The 17,500-nt window shown below is 46.3% G+C and overlaps 1 protein-coding gene and 1 long non-coding RNA gene across 3 annotated transcripts in view; one reads left to right on the top strand and one right to left on the bottom strand.

Moving 5' to 3' along the window:
- The window catches only part of LOC147030118 (uncharacterized), a 159,290-nt gene extending 158,388 nt beyond the window's left edge, over positions 1-902 (top strand). The window contains exon 4 of the long non-coding RNA XR_015056234.1: positions 801-902. This is a non-coding gene — a long non-coding RNA (uncharacterized LOC147030118). The remainder of the gene's footprint in view (positions 1-800) is intronic.
- The window catches only part of FMNL2 (formin like 2), a 298,236-nt gene that overhangs the window by 134,888 nt on the left and 145,848 nt on the right, over positions 1-17,500 (bottom strand). For both annotated transcript variants that reach the window (XM_085873828.1, XM_085873827.1), the window contains exon 4: positions 2,708-2,784. In XM_085873828.1, the coding sequence (XP_085729954.1) occupies positions 2,708-2,784 (77 nt within the window). The remainder of the gene's footprint in view (positions 1-2,707; positions 2,785-17,500) is intronic.

The raw sequence follows: 17,500 nt of genomic DNA, 5'->3' as shown, positions 1-17,500 counted from the left end.
GGTGGGGGGGGGGGAATTGAAATGTTGACAAGCCATAACTTGTAAGAAAATGTGGAGTATGGCAGAATAGTGAGAGTTATAAAAAAAGAGAATCACTGGCCATGAAAGATGACAAGAGATGGCAGTGAGCCACAATAATTAAGCCGTGGAGAAATACATTTAGATATAGACACAGAGAGACAAATGCACAGTTGGGAGAAGAGAGAGATGCAGCTGAGCGAGTAGCCTTAACCTCCAAATGTTGACATGGAAGGGGTTGCTTCAGGAACGTGTTTGCTTTGGAAGAAATGTTAAGGGCCAGACAACTGAAAGGGTCGGGGGACCGAGAACAGTTGAGTGAATGAAGATTGCTTTTTCACCACACACTGATTGGTGTTTTTTTTTTTAGGAAGCTCCATGTGACAGTCTCTTGATTGGTGATGCCAATAATTTCTGGAGCCTTTGCCTCCGCAGCTTCAAGGAGTGAGAAGTGGGATGCAGACGTGGTGTCCCACAAGGGAGAACCCCAACTGCACTTTGGAAAAAATAAATAAAACTTTACTGGCTGTGAGAGGTTTTGCAGAAACAAGGAAACACTTTGCTCAGAGCAAAATGTCCAGCCTATGCCTGGCTTTTGCAGCCAGATATGAGAAGTGGTCAATCTGGGATAGGTAATGTCTGATCTGGAAGTCCAATAGTTCAAGGGCTTGAATTTATTTAAAAAGTTGAAATCAAAAGTAAAAGTTGTATTGACTTGATGGTCTTGGCAGAGAGAAAGTGCATGATAATGGAACTTACATGGAATAAAATTTCTCTTTCAGACAATGGACAACTTTTTTGATCATTTCAGTCTGCTGTGAGAGCTCGAGCTGTTGTGACTCTGTCACTGGAAAGGGGGGGGGGGGGGGCTGTTCAACATCATGCTGAGTCATCTGCAAATAAGGTATTGCAAGCTCAAATCGCGGAGCCAGTAGTGATGACTGAGCAAATCTCGCCGCTGAAAATTGTTGATTCTAGACACTCTTTCCTGTGATGCATTCTGAGCATTTGATCTGACCACCTTTGCCAAGTTTCGTTGAAATAATTTAACTAATAAAATGAGGCACTTTTAATTTTGAGCTTCTTCTTTGTGCTAAAGAATATTATTGCACTCACAAACCGGATGTAAACGTGCATTTCATACTTTTATTGGTACTTCCACTTTGCATTCTAATTCAAGATCTACAAACATGCAAACCATCCCCTCCTCCCCCCTCCCCAAAATGCACAGTGGTTTGTCCAAAGATAAGTTTGGCAGGGGGCTCCTCCTTCTGACTCCCCATTTCCTCATCTTTTCTTCCTCGTACTCTGTAGCTGCTGGTAACACAATACATTTGGTTGGGGAAGTTGTCACAAGAGGATCGAGTAATACTGAAAATGACGGACCGGAGAGCATTTGTTGGAGTTGCAAGATAGCATTGTTTACATGGAGACGCCATGTTGTTTAAGTGGTGGCGAGCATTTCGTTTCATTGGAGTGCTTGTTTGAGCACTTTGAATCAAATAAGTCGCTTGGCAAGTGATAGGAAGCTGCTTGCTAATGGAACACACCTCTGGTCTTGGTATAACACAGGCATGATGGGCCGAATGGCTTCTTCCTGCATCGGATTTCCTCGTTAAATCGATCGAAATCGAAACGTTGATCATCTCCAACCTTAATCCCTTCAGGCTTTCATCATTTATCAAGTTGGTCTGAATGGATAAACAACCAGAGGCCTTTTGACGGGGAATTAGGATGAGCACGAGGTCCAGACTGATGATGGCTGCGTCTCGACGTGAACCATGAGTCCGGCTTTTGAGGACCCTTGGCACTGCAATTGCACATCCATCTCCAATGAACCATGACTAAATAAACTTTTCTCACCTGAAAATTCAGCTATGGGTGAGAAAAGAGGCGCCTTTGGAAGAGAACTTGAAGCAACACAGCAGTGCAGTAGAAATGTCTGTCTGTGTCAGGACTCACGCACAAGTGATACCGTTTCAGCGCATGTGCACCATGAAGTATGTGCTTCCTCCAGCAAATGGAATCCACAATGTGCACAAGCTGAAACCCGTTTCTTTCATCAAATACTGCACACGAGCGCAGTATTGATATTGGAGATAACTTATTATGCCTGGTGTTGGCTCAATGGTTAGGGTGGTGGGCTTGGGATCCTTTGATCCTGAGTTCAAACCACACTCGGCTGTTGAATCAACACCAGGTGGGGTTGACTCTGCCTTTCGTCCTTCCGAGGTTGGCAAAATGAGTGTCAGCTTGATGGTATCCTGTGTCGGAGTGGCGAGCCGTCCAGAGTTGTGTCCAATAGCCAAGGACACTGCTTCGGTAGCACCAACGCTCTGCACAGAGTGTAGTCCCAATGGATGGATGGATAACTTAATTGAGAAAAGTCAATATTGATTTATACATAATAAATTAGTTGATGCAAATGGGGAACCATCCCACATCCAGCAAATTGAATTGGATGTGGATTGTGCAGAGCAACACATTTTATGTTCTATTTGAGCAGAAATGTGTGTGTGTGTGTGTGTGTGTGTGTGTGTGTGTGTGTGTGTGTGTGTGTGTGTGTGTGTGTGTGTGTGTGTGTGTGTGTGTGTGTGTGTGTATGGGGGGGCATCGAAATGTTGTCCCCCCTTGTCAAAAGCAAAATGTCCGCCACACATCGATGCTCATACTCCCTATAAAGCCATACCCAATGTGATTCGTGCGAAGGGATATTTCCAGCTCTCGGAGCATCTGTGTTGACTCTTGCACTCTCCTCCGCAACTTCTACAAGGAAACAAAAAAACGAAACCCCAGACTGGCATTTGGCATTGTGAACATCATTTGGAACAGAGAAATGGTGTGGATTGAATATTTTGAGGAAGATCACTGTTATCATCTGGTGTGTAATCCTCTGTGCAATCATTGGTCAATGTATGAGGTTTATACCGCTTTTCTTTTTTTTTGCTTGGATGAGGGTCAATAATCATTTATTTCTACAATTTTGTACAATCCTCTGTATAAACATTGGTCAATGCAGTTCAAGTTGAAACTTTTTTTTTTCTTTTTTGCTCTGATAAAGGGGTCAACAATAAGCAGCTTCTCTTTGCTTCCCATGGCAGATGGCATATCTCGATCAACTCTGCATATTTTGTTGTACCTTTGCATTGTTCTAGCAATACCATTAATTCATCTCTAGAAAGGGGTAACATGATGGCCTAAAGGTATGCACACTTGCCTCGAAGCTGTGCAGCCGAGGTAGGTTTGAATCCCGATGCAACTATAAACTGTCATCCTGGTGTTTACATAAATACACAAACAGGGTGATTCATCAGTGTGTGTGATGTCCCTTGTATACATGTTAAACAGGTGTACCGTCTGCCAGCATTCGTTCAGAGAGGTCAGCTATGGGAGAAAGTGCCCGAGCAGAGCGTCGCTGCCTCCACTTTCCGCTGGTATTTCAGGGGCCTCCGTCTGGCCTCCCCCAGGCAGATAGCCCATCCCCATTGCCTTGAGATGCTGGTCAATCTGCTGGAACCATGAGGCACATGGTTGGCCCATTGATCTCCTCCACTCACGAGGCTCCCTCGCTGAGAGAATCTAGTGAGTAGGATCATTGTCAGGAAAACGAGACACATGTCCATACAGCCGCAGCTGACGCTCACGGACTATGCAGGTAACAAATCTCATTTGAGTCTCCCTCAGCAACCGCTCGTTGGACACAAAGTCAAACCAGTGACAGCCAAGGATTTTCCGAAGAGACCCGGTACCAAAGGAATTAAGTCTCCGTCTCAGATCTCTGGTCAGAATCCAAGTCTCACATGTGTGTGTGTGTGTGTGTGTGTGTGTGTGTGTGTGTATGGGGGGGCATCCGTAGTGCAAGACGAGAAGCACCAAAGACCTAAAGACTCTGACCTTCATCCTACACAGGTAATGACAGTGCCACACCCCATGATCCAGTGAATCCATGAGTCCCCACGCCCGACCCAGACATCTTTTGACATCTACCTCACAGCCAGCGGAGACATGAATATCACTGCCAAAGTAAGTGAATCTCTCCGTGACATCAACATCCTCACCACAAACAGGTAACTGATAAGATAGCAGCATCCAAGATGTCATTGAAAGCCTGGAACATAGCTTTGACCCAGGTAACCCGTAATCCCAGTGGCTCTGACTTCTCATTCAGCACCTCAAAGCCCCCAAAAGGATATCCAGTCTCCGCAAAGATGACTGGGAATGTCAAGATCTCTGACCTTGATTTCGCAGATGATGCAAACGATGCACCACAGCTTAATCTCTCCAACATCCTCCCCAGAATCCAGTCCAGTGCTGAAAAGTGTGGGGGCCAGTAAATACCCCTGATGAACTCCAGTAACAACTGGAAATAAGTCAGAGATGGTATCACCACATCTCATAGCATTCTGAATACCAGAGTATAGTTCAGACATCAGATTGATCAGTTTTGGTGGCACCCCACGAAGACCAAGAATCTTCGGGAGGGCAACCCAATTCACTGAAACAAACGCTTTACAGAGATCAACATAGGCTGCTTGCAGCCCCTGCCAAAACTCTCGTTTCTCGAGCAAAGAACTTGCCTGGCACTGAAAGTAGCATCACCCGTCGGTAGTTGTTGGAGTCCCAGTGATCACCCTTCCCTTTCCAAAGAGGGACAACAAGGCCCCTCTTCCAGTCAGTTGGGATGATGCCTGTGTTCCAGTCGAAGCATAGAACTACATGCAATGACAAGTACAGCATTTCCACCAGCCTTGAGAAGTTCAGCACCGATGCCACAGATCCCAGGAGCTTTACTCCATTTCAACCGGTTCACCGCATCCTGTGTTTCCACAAACGATGGTGAATCACAGTTGATTGGAGGATCAGCAATAGGGATAGTAACACCCCTAACATCCAACTCAATAGCTGGTGAGTTAGCCTGGTAAAAGCGTACAGTGAACGGTTCAGCGGGCCTTCACTTCCTACTCCTCTGTCAAGAGCCCTCCATCCTCCACTCTAACTGCAGTACACCAAGGGACGGGCTTGGGGGAACACAATGTGTGAATTCCCCTGAAAGCAGGTCAAGAATCACTTGACCACAGGTGATGCTCTACCGCCTCATGGATTCCTCGCACATCGGCCTCCTTGTCCACCCTTAGCGCACGTACAGGTTTACGTCTCAACTCCCTGAACAGCTCAGCTCTGCCATTCAACCTGGCCCTGCTACTCTGGTAAATGGTATCCAGTGTCCTTTGAGAAACAAAATTCTTCTTCACCCTTTGGTGAGTTCCAAGACATCCACGAGCAACATCAAGGATGGTGGTCTTGAAGGCATTCCACAACACTTGAAGATTCCCCAAAGCACCCAGACCCCCCCCCCCGCCACAAATCCCAACTCGGCCTGTTCACAAACTCCTGAGCGACTCTCTCCTCCTTGAGCTCGCCAACATACAGCTTAGGATGGGATGGTGCCATTCTCCCAGATTTAAGCTCCAACTTAAGAGTCGCTACAACAAGCCTGTGGTCGGTATTGAAGAACTGAGCACTCCGGTAGACCCTGCAGTTCTGGATCATCCTCCATCAACCATCAATGAGCACATGGTCAATCTCCTTTGACACCACCAGCGTTGGAATACCAAGTCCAGTGATGAGGCTGTGGGTGCTGAAGCCATGAACCGGCCACCCTAAGTCCATGACTTCTTGCAAAGTCAAGGAACTTAATGCTATTCTGGTTCACAGTTCCAGACCCATGGGGACCAACATATGTCTCATAACCATCTCAATCAGTTCCAGTCGATGCATTGAAATCCCCCAAGCCGAGAAGTGTATCTCCTCTGGGGCACTGATCAACCAGACTCAAGTGTGGCATCAAAATTATCCTTCACGGTGAGATCACTCGCCTCAGTGAGAGCATATCCAGAGACCATGGAAATGACACCCAAGGAGTGATGAATCCTTCATCTCATAATACACTCGTTGACCGGTGTTACCTCAACTATCATAGGAGTCAGCTTTTTGGACACAGCAACAGCAACTCCTTGGGCATAATAACTATCAGAGCAACCTGACCAGTAGTAGGTGTAACCACCTGCCATGATCTCGCCACGATCTGGTCTCCGAACCTCAGAGAGTGCTGCAATACCAATGTTCAAACACTTGAGCTCAGATGATCACAGAAACAGGTGATTATCCTCCCTTTGGGATCGGACATTCGAGGCACCCACCCAAAGGGACTGCCTCAGGTTAACCCAAGGACACCGCCGTCTGGTGAACCACACCTCAGTACCATTCCACCACACACCACGCAATCTGACCCAGGAAGTTTACCCCATGCTTTTCCTCCTGTCGTCAGGGAATGGGGGGTCCCGATGGCTTTGTCCCGATCCCATCATCAGGTGAGCTGCCCTGCGAAGGGCAGCAGCATAGGAGGTACTCCCACGGAATGAGTTTTCAGTTTTCTTTGCATTTGTGAGTTTTGCAGAATGAAGTGTTTTTTAGGGTGGCCAGAGTGCAAATCCTGCCACAAACCTCCTGAAAAAGTAACCCAACTGCCATTGAGCATACACATACACAGTTGGGCACTATAAATGGATGGTTGTTGGCTTACAAGGAGCTCCCCCATCATTTGACAAGTTTTGTTTTTAATCCTGCTTGGTGTCCATATCCATACACCCTCCTCACCAGAAAACTGGTGGGGGAGACGGTTTAGTCGCCGATAACCTGACCATAAAACAGGTTAGTACAGGTTTACATGGTACCTGTAGCAAGTCACCGATCTATTCTGGCCTGACTAGATAACAGCATTCGTTGGTGGACGTTAACGATCCCACGGTGTTCTTCATGAAGAGTAGGCACGCTATTGCTGGTACCATAGCAAAATTCCAAATTTCTGCCCTAACCAGCAGAGGGTACTGCATGCATGAACTGCACAGATGCACCCTCAGCCATTGATGCTACCCTACAGCCTCGTGCTGCATATGAACAACGAAGAAGATCTCTAAAATGGTCGACAAATAACGACATTCAATTTTTGAAAGAGCAAAATGTTAAGGAAATATTGTTTATTTACGTAAAAAAAAAAAGGCATCCTAAAATCATACTTTGACAAACTGGTTGACAGCGGTATTACAGTCAAGACAACCTCAATTGACGAACGTATAGAACAGCTGCAACAGCAAATGGCAAACAAAACCAAATGTATTTTGTGGTCATTTCTGACAAGCTGATAGAGTCCACATTTTTAGAGGCCACATGATTGAAGTCTGTCATTTTTAATTTATTTTTTGAATCACTACAAACTTATGAAAACTTTTCAGAAAAAAAAGATAAAGTTGTGCATTGCTTAATGTGCTGGATTGGAGCAGACAAAAAATAATAACTGACATGGCGTCAGGTGAGTGTGTTCAGCATTTGGTGCGTGATTAATCATACAGTACTGTACATGCATTTTCTGTCAAATGTGGCAGTTCCGGTTCTGGTTCTTGAGCGACGATGGCGGTTCCTCTTCAAAGATTAGTTTTCTGGTCGTTTTTTTCACGTTTTTACTTTTATTTTGTTATCTCTGTGTGTTTCTGGTTCAGTTTTGCATAAAAACTTGTGCGAATTGTTGAATTTTCGTCGTCTTTTCATATTGGGTTTCCCCTGAGGCCTACCCTTCTTCCCACTTGTGTGCACAATCGTGTTTATTGTATTTTCTCCTTTTCACCAGAATTTTTTTTTATTTTTTACACTTTTCCCTCGACCTTCCTTCTATCCCTCCCAACTATATCCTCTGTTTCATGCCTTAAAATATAAAAAATACAACCAAAAAAACTCCTTTTCCTCCACACCTCATACCCCACATAACCACGTGACTTCCTGTCCCGCCTATTCTTCCTTCTTCTTCTGCCGATCTACCATCTTCCTTCTACTTTTGCTGACCCACATTCACCAAACACTTTCACAATTTTTTCTTCAACCTTTCCTTTGCCTGAACTTTGAAAAAAAACACAAAACAAACAAAAAAACAAATTCAATGACTCTTTTTACTTCTCACCTTACACCTTCCCGAAACCACATGATTTCTCGACCCCCACTTCCTCTTCCTGTAACTTTCACTGACCTACCATCTTCCTTCTATTTAAGCCGATCCAAATTCACTATACAACATCACGGTTTTTTTCTTCAACCTTTCCTTTAACTATCTCACCAAATCTTTATCAAAAAAAAACAACAAAAAAACAAAAACAGTCTCTTAAAATGTTCCAACTTCCCCTTTCACACGTCTGGTTTTCGGTGTTACATCATAAATCACCACCCTTATTCTTCTTTCAAAGACTTTTCAATTCGACCTTTTCTTCATCCCGTGTCTAAATACGTCCCACTGTTACAACGTTTCTTTTCTCCATTCTCTTAATTCCCCTTTATTGCATCCTTCGAGTTGTTTTTAATCGCATCTCTGACTTAAAAAAATTTAAAACTCCCCAGTTTGTAAAGCATGTTCGTTGTTCATGTTCCATCAATCATCCTTTTTTTTTTTTTTACTAACTTCAGTGCCAATTCATCCCACCTCCTTACATCTACCTCCTCCTTACCCCTAACCTGTTATACTCCCTCCTTACTGCTCCCATCTTGCCCATAATCCTACCTCCGCTCTTCATGCCTCTTCACTGTCTTCTGCTTCAATATCAGCTCCTCTTCTGTTGTCCCAAAGTGTGTGGTGTTCTTACATCTGTGAGCTCCATTCTAACCAAACAGATATCTCACTCTCTCAATCAGTACACTCCTCAACATTTCAAACATGCTCTTTCATTCCTCTCAGACCTCCCACTCTTCCCAACCCCTAAAATATTGTACCTCCCCATGCCTGCTCCCTTCTTCACCATACCACTACCAAGTCTCATCCTTCCCCCCATCCCCACCTCTCCCATCACCTTCCTGCCCCTTGGCTGTGCCTGCTCTCGTCATCTTCCCTCCCTCTCAAAGCAACCTTCACACTCTTCCTCCTCCAAGCTTCCCTCTCACCTTTCTCAAAAACTCCCACCTCTCCCTTCTCCCTCCACACTCATCCCCCTCACCCCCCCCTTCTCAAAGTTGCCCCTCCTCACATCGACAAAGCTGCCTCCTTCCCCTGCCCTCTCTCTTCCCTCTCATCCCTCCACCTCCTCCAATCTTAAACTTCCCTCTGCCCCCTCTCATATGTTCCCCACTGTGCCTCATCCGATCACCACCAAGCCTTTTCTCCTCATCCGGCTCTCTCCCCAAGCTCTTCTCTCATCCTCCACACACTATTAACATCTCTCCCAACCTCCACCCCCCCCCCCACCCCCCCCCAAGCCTTTTCTCCTCCTCATCCAGCCCTCTCCCCGAGCTCTACTGTAATCCTCCACACACTGTCAACATCTCTCCCTACCTCCCCCCTCCAACATCATCCTACCCACCTCTCCCCTACACCCAAAGGCTCCTCTTCCTCAGTCTTCCTTCACAGTCTGGACCTCAAACATCTGGGGCCTTCGCTCAAACCTGACCGATCTTTCCATACAGGTTGCCACTGACAAACCAGTCATAATCTGCTTAACAGAAACTTTCCTCCTTCAAGATGTCTCTGACTCCCTAATATCTCTCCCTGGTTACTCCCTCCTCTGATATGACAGACCTGAGCCTCGTCCTGGCGGCGGAGTTGCTCTCTTCATCAAAAACTCTATTCCTCACTCTCCATGCACTGCCCTCACTCCCTGACAACTCCCTGAATACCTCTGGCACCCCCAAGCAGCAAGCTTCCCCTCCACCCCCAACTCATGTTTATAAGTGTGTTGTACCATCCACCAAACAGTGATGACTCCATTAACACCTCGCTTGTCAAAAACATGCACCAACTTCTGTCCTCCTCATATGTGGTGACTTCAATTGCCATCCTGCCAGTTGGCTGGGTGTAGGTACCTCCCTCACCTGCCTTGGCTCTTCAGCAAAAAGACTTCTGTGACTCATTGGGACTGACACAATCTGTCAACTTCCCGACCTGGATATCAACCAATGGTACTCCATCTCTTCTGGATCTGATTTTGACCAATTTCCCTGAAAATATCTGCTGTTCTTCATTTGCTCCAATTGGTTCTTCTGACCACATGCTTGTCAAAGTGGACATCACTCTGGCTGTTATTAGAGAACAACGTCAGTGCCATCAAGTCTGGCATTTCACTCATGCCAACTGGCAAGGCATTCAAGCAGCCATCAAATTTCTATACTGGTCTCCCATCACTACTTTCTCCAACATCAACTCCGCCTGGGAATTCTTTGAAAGAAATTTGGACTCTCTGATGCACAAATTTATCCCATCTCGTCTTCAGGTGTCCTACCCTTCCCTCCTGCACATGGTACAATGAAGTTTGTAACGAGACAGTTGTCCTGAAACAACTTGCCTTCACCTCATGGAAGGCAAATCCAACTGAAGGCAATCTCAGTTCCTTCCACAAAGCTCGGAACAAGTGTGTGTCTATCCCCAAGGAGAGCCAGGAAACAACATCTTTCTATTCTCAAGTCTGAACAATCAAACCTGTTTTCCTCCTCCAAATCCTGGTGGCATCTTGTTCAGTCTGTTTCTGGTGTATGTTCCCCCTCCATCCACTCACATACCTCAAATGGCCTCACAGCTGATACTGCACGTGAAAAGCCTGAATACCTAAACTCCGTGTTTGCTTCAAAATCTTGTTTCCCAAAGCCATCACTTTCTGTACCCACCTTATCCAGTCAAACCCAGCTGTTCCTGCACGAAACATCCTTTTCTCCTGACAAGGTGGAGAGCTTGGTGTCAAACCTCGACTCTGATTCTACAACTGGTTCAGATGATGTCAGCCCACGTGTCTTAAAAACCTGCTCTGCTGCTTTTGCTAACTCTCTCTCTGTTCCATTCACCCTCTCATTTGCTCAAGGTCATCTGCTTTCTGCTTGGAAATCAGCTAACATTCCTGCCCTGCATAAAAAAGGTGCAAAAACAGATCCTTGAAACTGTAGACCAATCAGCCTTCTTCCAATCATCAGCAAGGTTATGGAATCCATCATCACTTCAGACATTAAATCCTTCCTCTTCTCCAATGGCTTGATTGCCGATCATCAAATTGGATTCAGACCAGGTCACTCTCCCCTGGACTTGCTGCTCCTGCTTTCCCAACAATTGATGGAGATACTCAATGCCAGACGCTAGATCAGAGCTATATCCCTCGACATATCGCGTGCTTTTGACACGGTTTGGCACCCCTCCTGCTCACCAAACTCTCCTCCAATGGTATCCAAGGCCATCTCCACTCTTGGCTCACAGACTTCCTCTCCTGTTGCAGTCAATGTGTGGCCCTTAATGGAATTCTCTCATCCCCTCATCCTGTCCAGGCTGGAGTTCCTCAAGGCAGTGTTCTGGGTCCTGTTCTTTTTCTGGTTTTCATGAATGATCTCTCTGGCTCGAAGGAAAATGCTCTTTATCTCTTTGCTGATGACTCCACCCTCTGCAATACCATCTGTCATCCCTCAGACCGGCAAGCAGCAGCCTCTTCACTCTGCAAATCTGGATAAAATCAAAAGCTGGTCCAACACGTGGAACATGTCTTTCAACCCTGACAAATCTCACACTCTCACTTTGTCTCTCCAAAAGGACCGTCAGGAACCCCCCTCCCCCGCCCCCCCCGCCTCCCCAATCATCCCTTTCTCAACAATCCCCGAGATTGCAGAAGAAGTCCTTTCATTCAAACTTTTGGGCCACACTTTCCTGGGAAAACCACATCCTCAAGCCGGCCTCCAAAGCCAGTCATCGAATGGGCATCCTCCTTCGTGCAAAGTCCTTCCTTGGCACACCTAAGCTCCTGACCACTTCCAAAGCTTTCATCTGCTGCCTGATGGAGTCCCCTCTGGGTTGGTGCTCCTGCCTCTCACCATTCTCGCTTCACGCTGTGGAAACCAAGGCATTTAGGATCATTGGTATCTCCCGCAGTGAGGCTGAGTCTTTGGGCCTCTCACTCTCTCACCGCAGGCAGGTTGGTGATCTTTCTGTCTCATACCATCTCCTCTCCGGTCTTGCCCCACCTGCTCTGTCTGCGATATGCCCCCGATATTTCCGCAGGGCACTCAAGATCCACCAGCAATCCCCTTCTGGTAAAACTACCAAAATCATGAATCACTGCTTACCTTCACTCTTTCATTTCTCTTTTTTCCCACCTTTGGAATAAACTCCCACACTCTCTTCAATCCCATTCTTCCCGCCAAGTCTTCAAAACAGCTCTTCACCACCATCTCTTATCTTCGCCCATCCAAAACCACGATCTTTTCTACCCCCGATAATCTACTCCAAACCCACCTCCTTCATCTTACCTGCTTTCCTTCCTGAAAGTCCCTGTAGTGTCCATCTTGTTTCCCCTGTGTACCTTGCCCCATCCCTCTCCCTTCCATAGATCTCCTCGTGTGTCTATTCCTCACTGTTTTGTGCTTTCCATTCCCGTCCCTCATATCTCCTGCTCCGCTTGTTATACGTTCTGTGTGTTCGCTCTCATACGAGCCTCGACATTGTATTTATAAAAATAAAAATAAAACACTATGTGCAGATGTCAGCTCAGGTTCATTCAATTACAGTAATTAAAACATTTTAAAGTCAGATTTACATCAATTCTAGGAAACAAGATTAAAAACTTGTCTTTAAAATAATCTTACATCAACAAGAAACAACAAGTGTGTGTGTGTGTGTGTGTGTGTGTGTGTGTGTGTGTGTGTGTGTGTGTGTGTGTGTGTGTGTGTGTGTGTGTGTGTGTGTGTGTGTGCGTGTGTGTGTGAGTGTGAGTGTGTGTGTGATAGAATTGTTAGAAACAGTCGTGTGTGATGATTGACAATTCCTTTGGTGAGGCTTCTCCCACTGATTTGTCATTATCTTTTGGTGGAAAATCTACTGCACTGTTTCTTTGATATTTATATATTTCTTACATATTAATTTGATTCTTGTGCATTGACCGACTGCCTGGACGCAGCTGAGGTTGTGGATGTACTCAGGACGGATTTACCATGTGGGGGGCCATGGGCACAATGATTGTGGGGGGCGCCCAAATTTGGAGATTAATCAACAACTTAAATTATAACTGCTTTTCATCAACAACTGAACTTGTATCTATAGATTTGGCAGATCATGATCAGGAATGATTTGGCATATATGTTCACAAATTACAATTAAATCTGACAATATGACAAGATGGACGGATTGTTATTGATATGGCTGGTTACTTATCTATGAGCTGATGACTTATCTCTGAGCTCATTCTAAAATCAAATCACAAAAATGCTGTTGCTACAAGAGTAAGAGATAGAGATGGACCAATATAAGAAAATAACAAACGATGCGCTGTCATTAATCATACTACGAACTTTGACTAAAACTCTTCTAACTTATAAAAACCCTCTGGGCAAGAGAAATCCGAAATGGTGATTAATAGCCGACTTCCACCGACTGCACATATACGGCAGTGTAATCCACATCAATGAACATACACATGGTGCCTTAATCAATGGACAAGCTTCCTGCGCGACTTCGCGGCAGCGAACTCAGATGTGATACTATCAACCTGCATGGAATTGAGCACATCAGATTCGGTTGAAATGATGGTCAGATTGACCAGTCTCTGCTGCCCCATTGTGGAGTGAAGATGGTTCTTGATAAGCTTGAGTTTCGAAAACGAGCGCTCCCAGAGCAGTTCAACACCATCAGTGAGAGGTAAATCAGAAGTAGCATTTCCACGTTTGGGAAAGTATCGGTGAGTTTTCGCTCGATGAGAAAACTGTACATCTCGAGTTCAGTACGGCCCGAGTCTGGCTCTGACTCTTTCATCACGGTTTGGAACTGAATCATTTCTTCTGTGAGGTCAGGTGATGGATCTTCCCGATACAGCTCGACGAGCTTCGAGCATGACTCTCGAATCTGCTCCACTTCGAGTTGAACAAGAGCACGCAGGAATCCAAGTCTGTCGCTCATCTCGCTGTAAGTGTTTGTACGGTTTTCCAACTGCGACAGCAGTACGTCAATCACTGCAACTTATCCACTGATGCGAAAGGACTCCTTGGTGTCTAGTTCTACTTCTGGATTGTGTCCATAGTCCAAGGGAGCGAGGCGGACATTATGCTTTCGTCTATGCGATCCGCGAGTGAATTCCTCTGTACCTGAGCGCTACACTCCGTCAACAACGAATGTAACAAACTGATCGCATAATGACTGCACGAAGCTCACCAGTGACTTGAGGAGTTGCACGGCTGTCTTGAGATCGGTAGCTTGCGACTGAAGGGTTTTACTCGTACAATCAAATCTACCAAGGACAGTAGACCAGAAACCAGCATAGAACCCTATCTTGAGCGTGCACATCGTTTGGTGAAGTATCTCGGCGGTGTTTCTCGTTTCACTCTTCAGTTGTTCATCGTTTGCGATTTCATCGAGGGCATCCATGATTTCGCTGTAACCGTCTACAAGAGTTCGGGTTGCATCAGAATGAGTCGACCAGCGAGTGTCGCTGAGGCGCTTTGGTACTTGCAGACCTTTCAGGGCATCAAATAATCTGGCGTAGCGCGACATGGAAGCTGTAAAAAATACATACACTTGTTCCACGAATTCAAAGAATGCTGCTGCAGGTCTACAGCATCCCAAGGCCGACTGACTGACTAAGTTCAGTGAGTGCGTCACGCATGGCACAAATATTGCGAGAGGGTTCTCCTGTTTGATCATTCCCTGCATCCCATTGTATCGGTCACTCATATTAGATGCGTTTTCGTAAGATTGTCCTTGGCAGTTAGCGATGTCCAATCCAGTGGCTTTCAAAAAATCCAGTAATGCCGTCGCTTGCTGGAGTCCAGTGTGTCCTGTGTTGCTCAGAAATGTCATGAAACGCTCCACTGGAGCCTCGTTCTCGATGTATCGTAGAATAACTGTGAGCTGGTCGATGTGGCTTATGTCAGGAGTAGAATTGACTGACACAGAGAAGTATTTTGCCTCTTTCACACGAGCGACGATGTTATCCAGAACAGATTTTCCGATGATGGAGACTAACTCTTCACATGTCGTAGATGATAAGTAGGTGGTGTGGCCACTACCTTGGTTGGCATATTTCTGAATGTGCTGTGCCAAAAATGGATCGTATTCCACAAGTAATTCCATTAAACCAAGGTAGTTACCATTTGTCCGTGACCCAACAATTTCATCTGATCCAAGGAACGCTAGACCACGCTCAGTGAGAAACGATATCACGCTCACACTTCGTTTCAGCACCTCCCTCCAATAGGATGCAATCCCACTCACCTGTTTGACGAGTTCAGTGTCCACACGACCTGCGGATGTTGCTCTGTCTGACAAGCGGATGATATTTGCACAATGTACATGCGAACGCTCATGCACCTCGATAGAACGACTGGCATGATTCCAATCATTGAATCCTTCCCCGCCCAGGGCAGTAGCGCCTCCAAAGAGCTTGCAAGCAATGCAGTACAGTTTTCTGGTTGATGTAGAGAAGCAAAACCAGGACCTTTTCACAGACTCTCCGTTTTGTAATCTACGGTAAAAAAAGATTCTTGGAGCAGCAGCGTTTCCTACCTTCAACGAACTGTATGGATGAGTCAAAGGAACCAGTCAAATTCTGCAGTGACTCCAAATCTCATGATGCCCAGTGGTCGATCATCTCTGACGACGGTCGCTCAGGAGGCCAACATCCAATGTCATTGGCAAAGCCAGGTCCACGATCAGTCAGTATATCTCGCGCTTCTACATCTGATGCATGTTCTTCATCGGAAGACCCTTCCGAGATGTTGGGCAAATCTTGACGTGGGGGGTTGCGTTGCCAAATCCGCTTGTTCTGTCTCTGTTGGTGATCCAGCCTCTGTCATGGACGAATCGCCTGTTTGTGCAGGAGTGAAAAACTCAGAGATTTTCTGGGTCTTGTCGACGACGGCCTTGTGTCTTTCATCTTTTTCCTTGGAACGTTTCCGCTTTTGAGCACCACTGTCATATTTCCATGGAACCCTGGATTTGTCCCTGTCATCACAGCTCATTGTGGTTTTTGCAGCTGGTAGGTACCGAGTAACCGAGATATTGTCAGAGTGCACATGGGACGTACCAGAATCACGAACAACAAGTATGTTTCACACACCTGGAACAGAAAGTCACACCGTGTTACTGTGCGCGCCAGTAAGCAGGGTACTGACAGCATTCCCTGCCAGCCGCAGTTTCAGTGTGTACAATACTACCCCTGCCGGCCGTGTGCTGTGCTGGCCTGGCCTAGTTTTTACCACATCGACTTTCACCATTTCACCTCTCCTCTGGTTGGACCTCTGTATTCCGTCTGTGCTTGCTGGGCTCTGGCGGGCAGTAACGTTGTTAGTTAGCCACGCTCAACCATCCGAAGCATCGATGATCGATCCAAAAAAAGATCCGAATGCGGGCCCCCAATGCCCGAGGCTTGCACCGGGAATTTTTGACCACGTTGGATCCGTTCTGTGGACCGTGGAAGAAACGGCTTGAAAAAGCCAAAGCTTGAAAAGGACCCTCACAGTGATGGACAATTTTGAAAAGATATCCTTACAAAGAGTTTACAATCTTCATTCACCGTCAATAAAACTTTAGAAGCACATTTTCAAGGGATTTTCAAAATGTCATGGAAATTGTGGTGGGGGAGCCCTAAATGTGGGGGGCCCCGGGGCCATGGCCCCACCTGGCCACCCCTAAATCCGGTAGTGGATGTACTGATGGAGGTCATCTGCTGATGTGGATCCGTGACCAAGGTTGTGGATCCATCGTTTGGAGAGGTTCTGGGCTGAAAAGATCGAAACCTCGAGGAAGAACGGAGCCCAGTTGACGACCCATGTGGTCGGGAAAGTGTTTGTTTTTTATGTGTGTGTGTGAGTGAGTGTGAGAGTGTGAGAGTGTGAGAGTGTGAGAGTGTGAGAGTGTGAGAGTGTGAGAGTGTGAGAGTGTGAGAGTGTGAGAGTGTGAGAGTGTGAGAGTGTGAGAGTGTGAGAGTGTGAGAGTGTGAGAGTGTGAGAGTGTGAGAGAGAGTGAGAGAGTGTGAGAGTGTGAGAGTGTGAGAGTGTGAGAGTGTGAGTGTGAGAGTGTGAGAGTGTGAGAGTGTGAGAGTGTGAGAGTGTGAGAGTGTGAGAGTGAGAGAGTGAGAGAGTGTGAGAGTGTGAGAGTGTGAGAGTGTGAGAGTGTGAGAGAGAGTGAGAGAGAGTGAGAGAGAGTGAGAGAGAGTGAGAGAGAGAGAGTGAGAGAGAGTGTGAGAGAAAGAGAGAGAGAGAGAGAGTGAGAGTGAGAGTGAGAGTGAGAGTGAGAGTGAGAGTGAGAGTGAGAGTGAGAGTGAGAGTGAGAGTGAGAGTGAGAGTGAGAGTGAGAGTGAGAGTGAGAGTGAGAGTGAGAGTGAGAGTGAGAGAGAGAGAGAGAGAGAGAGAGAGAGAGAGAGAGAGAGAGAGAGAGAGAGAGAGAGAGAGAGAGAGAGAGAGAGAGAGAGAGAGATGGTAGAGAAAGTTGTGT

This window comes from Eptatretus burgeri, chromosome 3 (genome assembly GCF_056783735.1).
Source record: "Eptatretus burgeri isolate ZD-2024b chromosome 3, Ebu_testis_v1, whole genome shotgun sequence".
Classification (NCBI taxonomy): Eukaryota; Metazoa; Chordata; class Myxini; order Myxiniformes; family Myxinidae; genus Eptatretus; species Eptatretus burgeri.
This window is presented reverse-complemented; position numbering and strand designations above follow the sequence as displayed.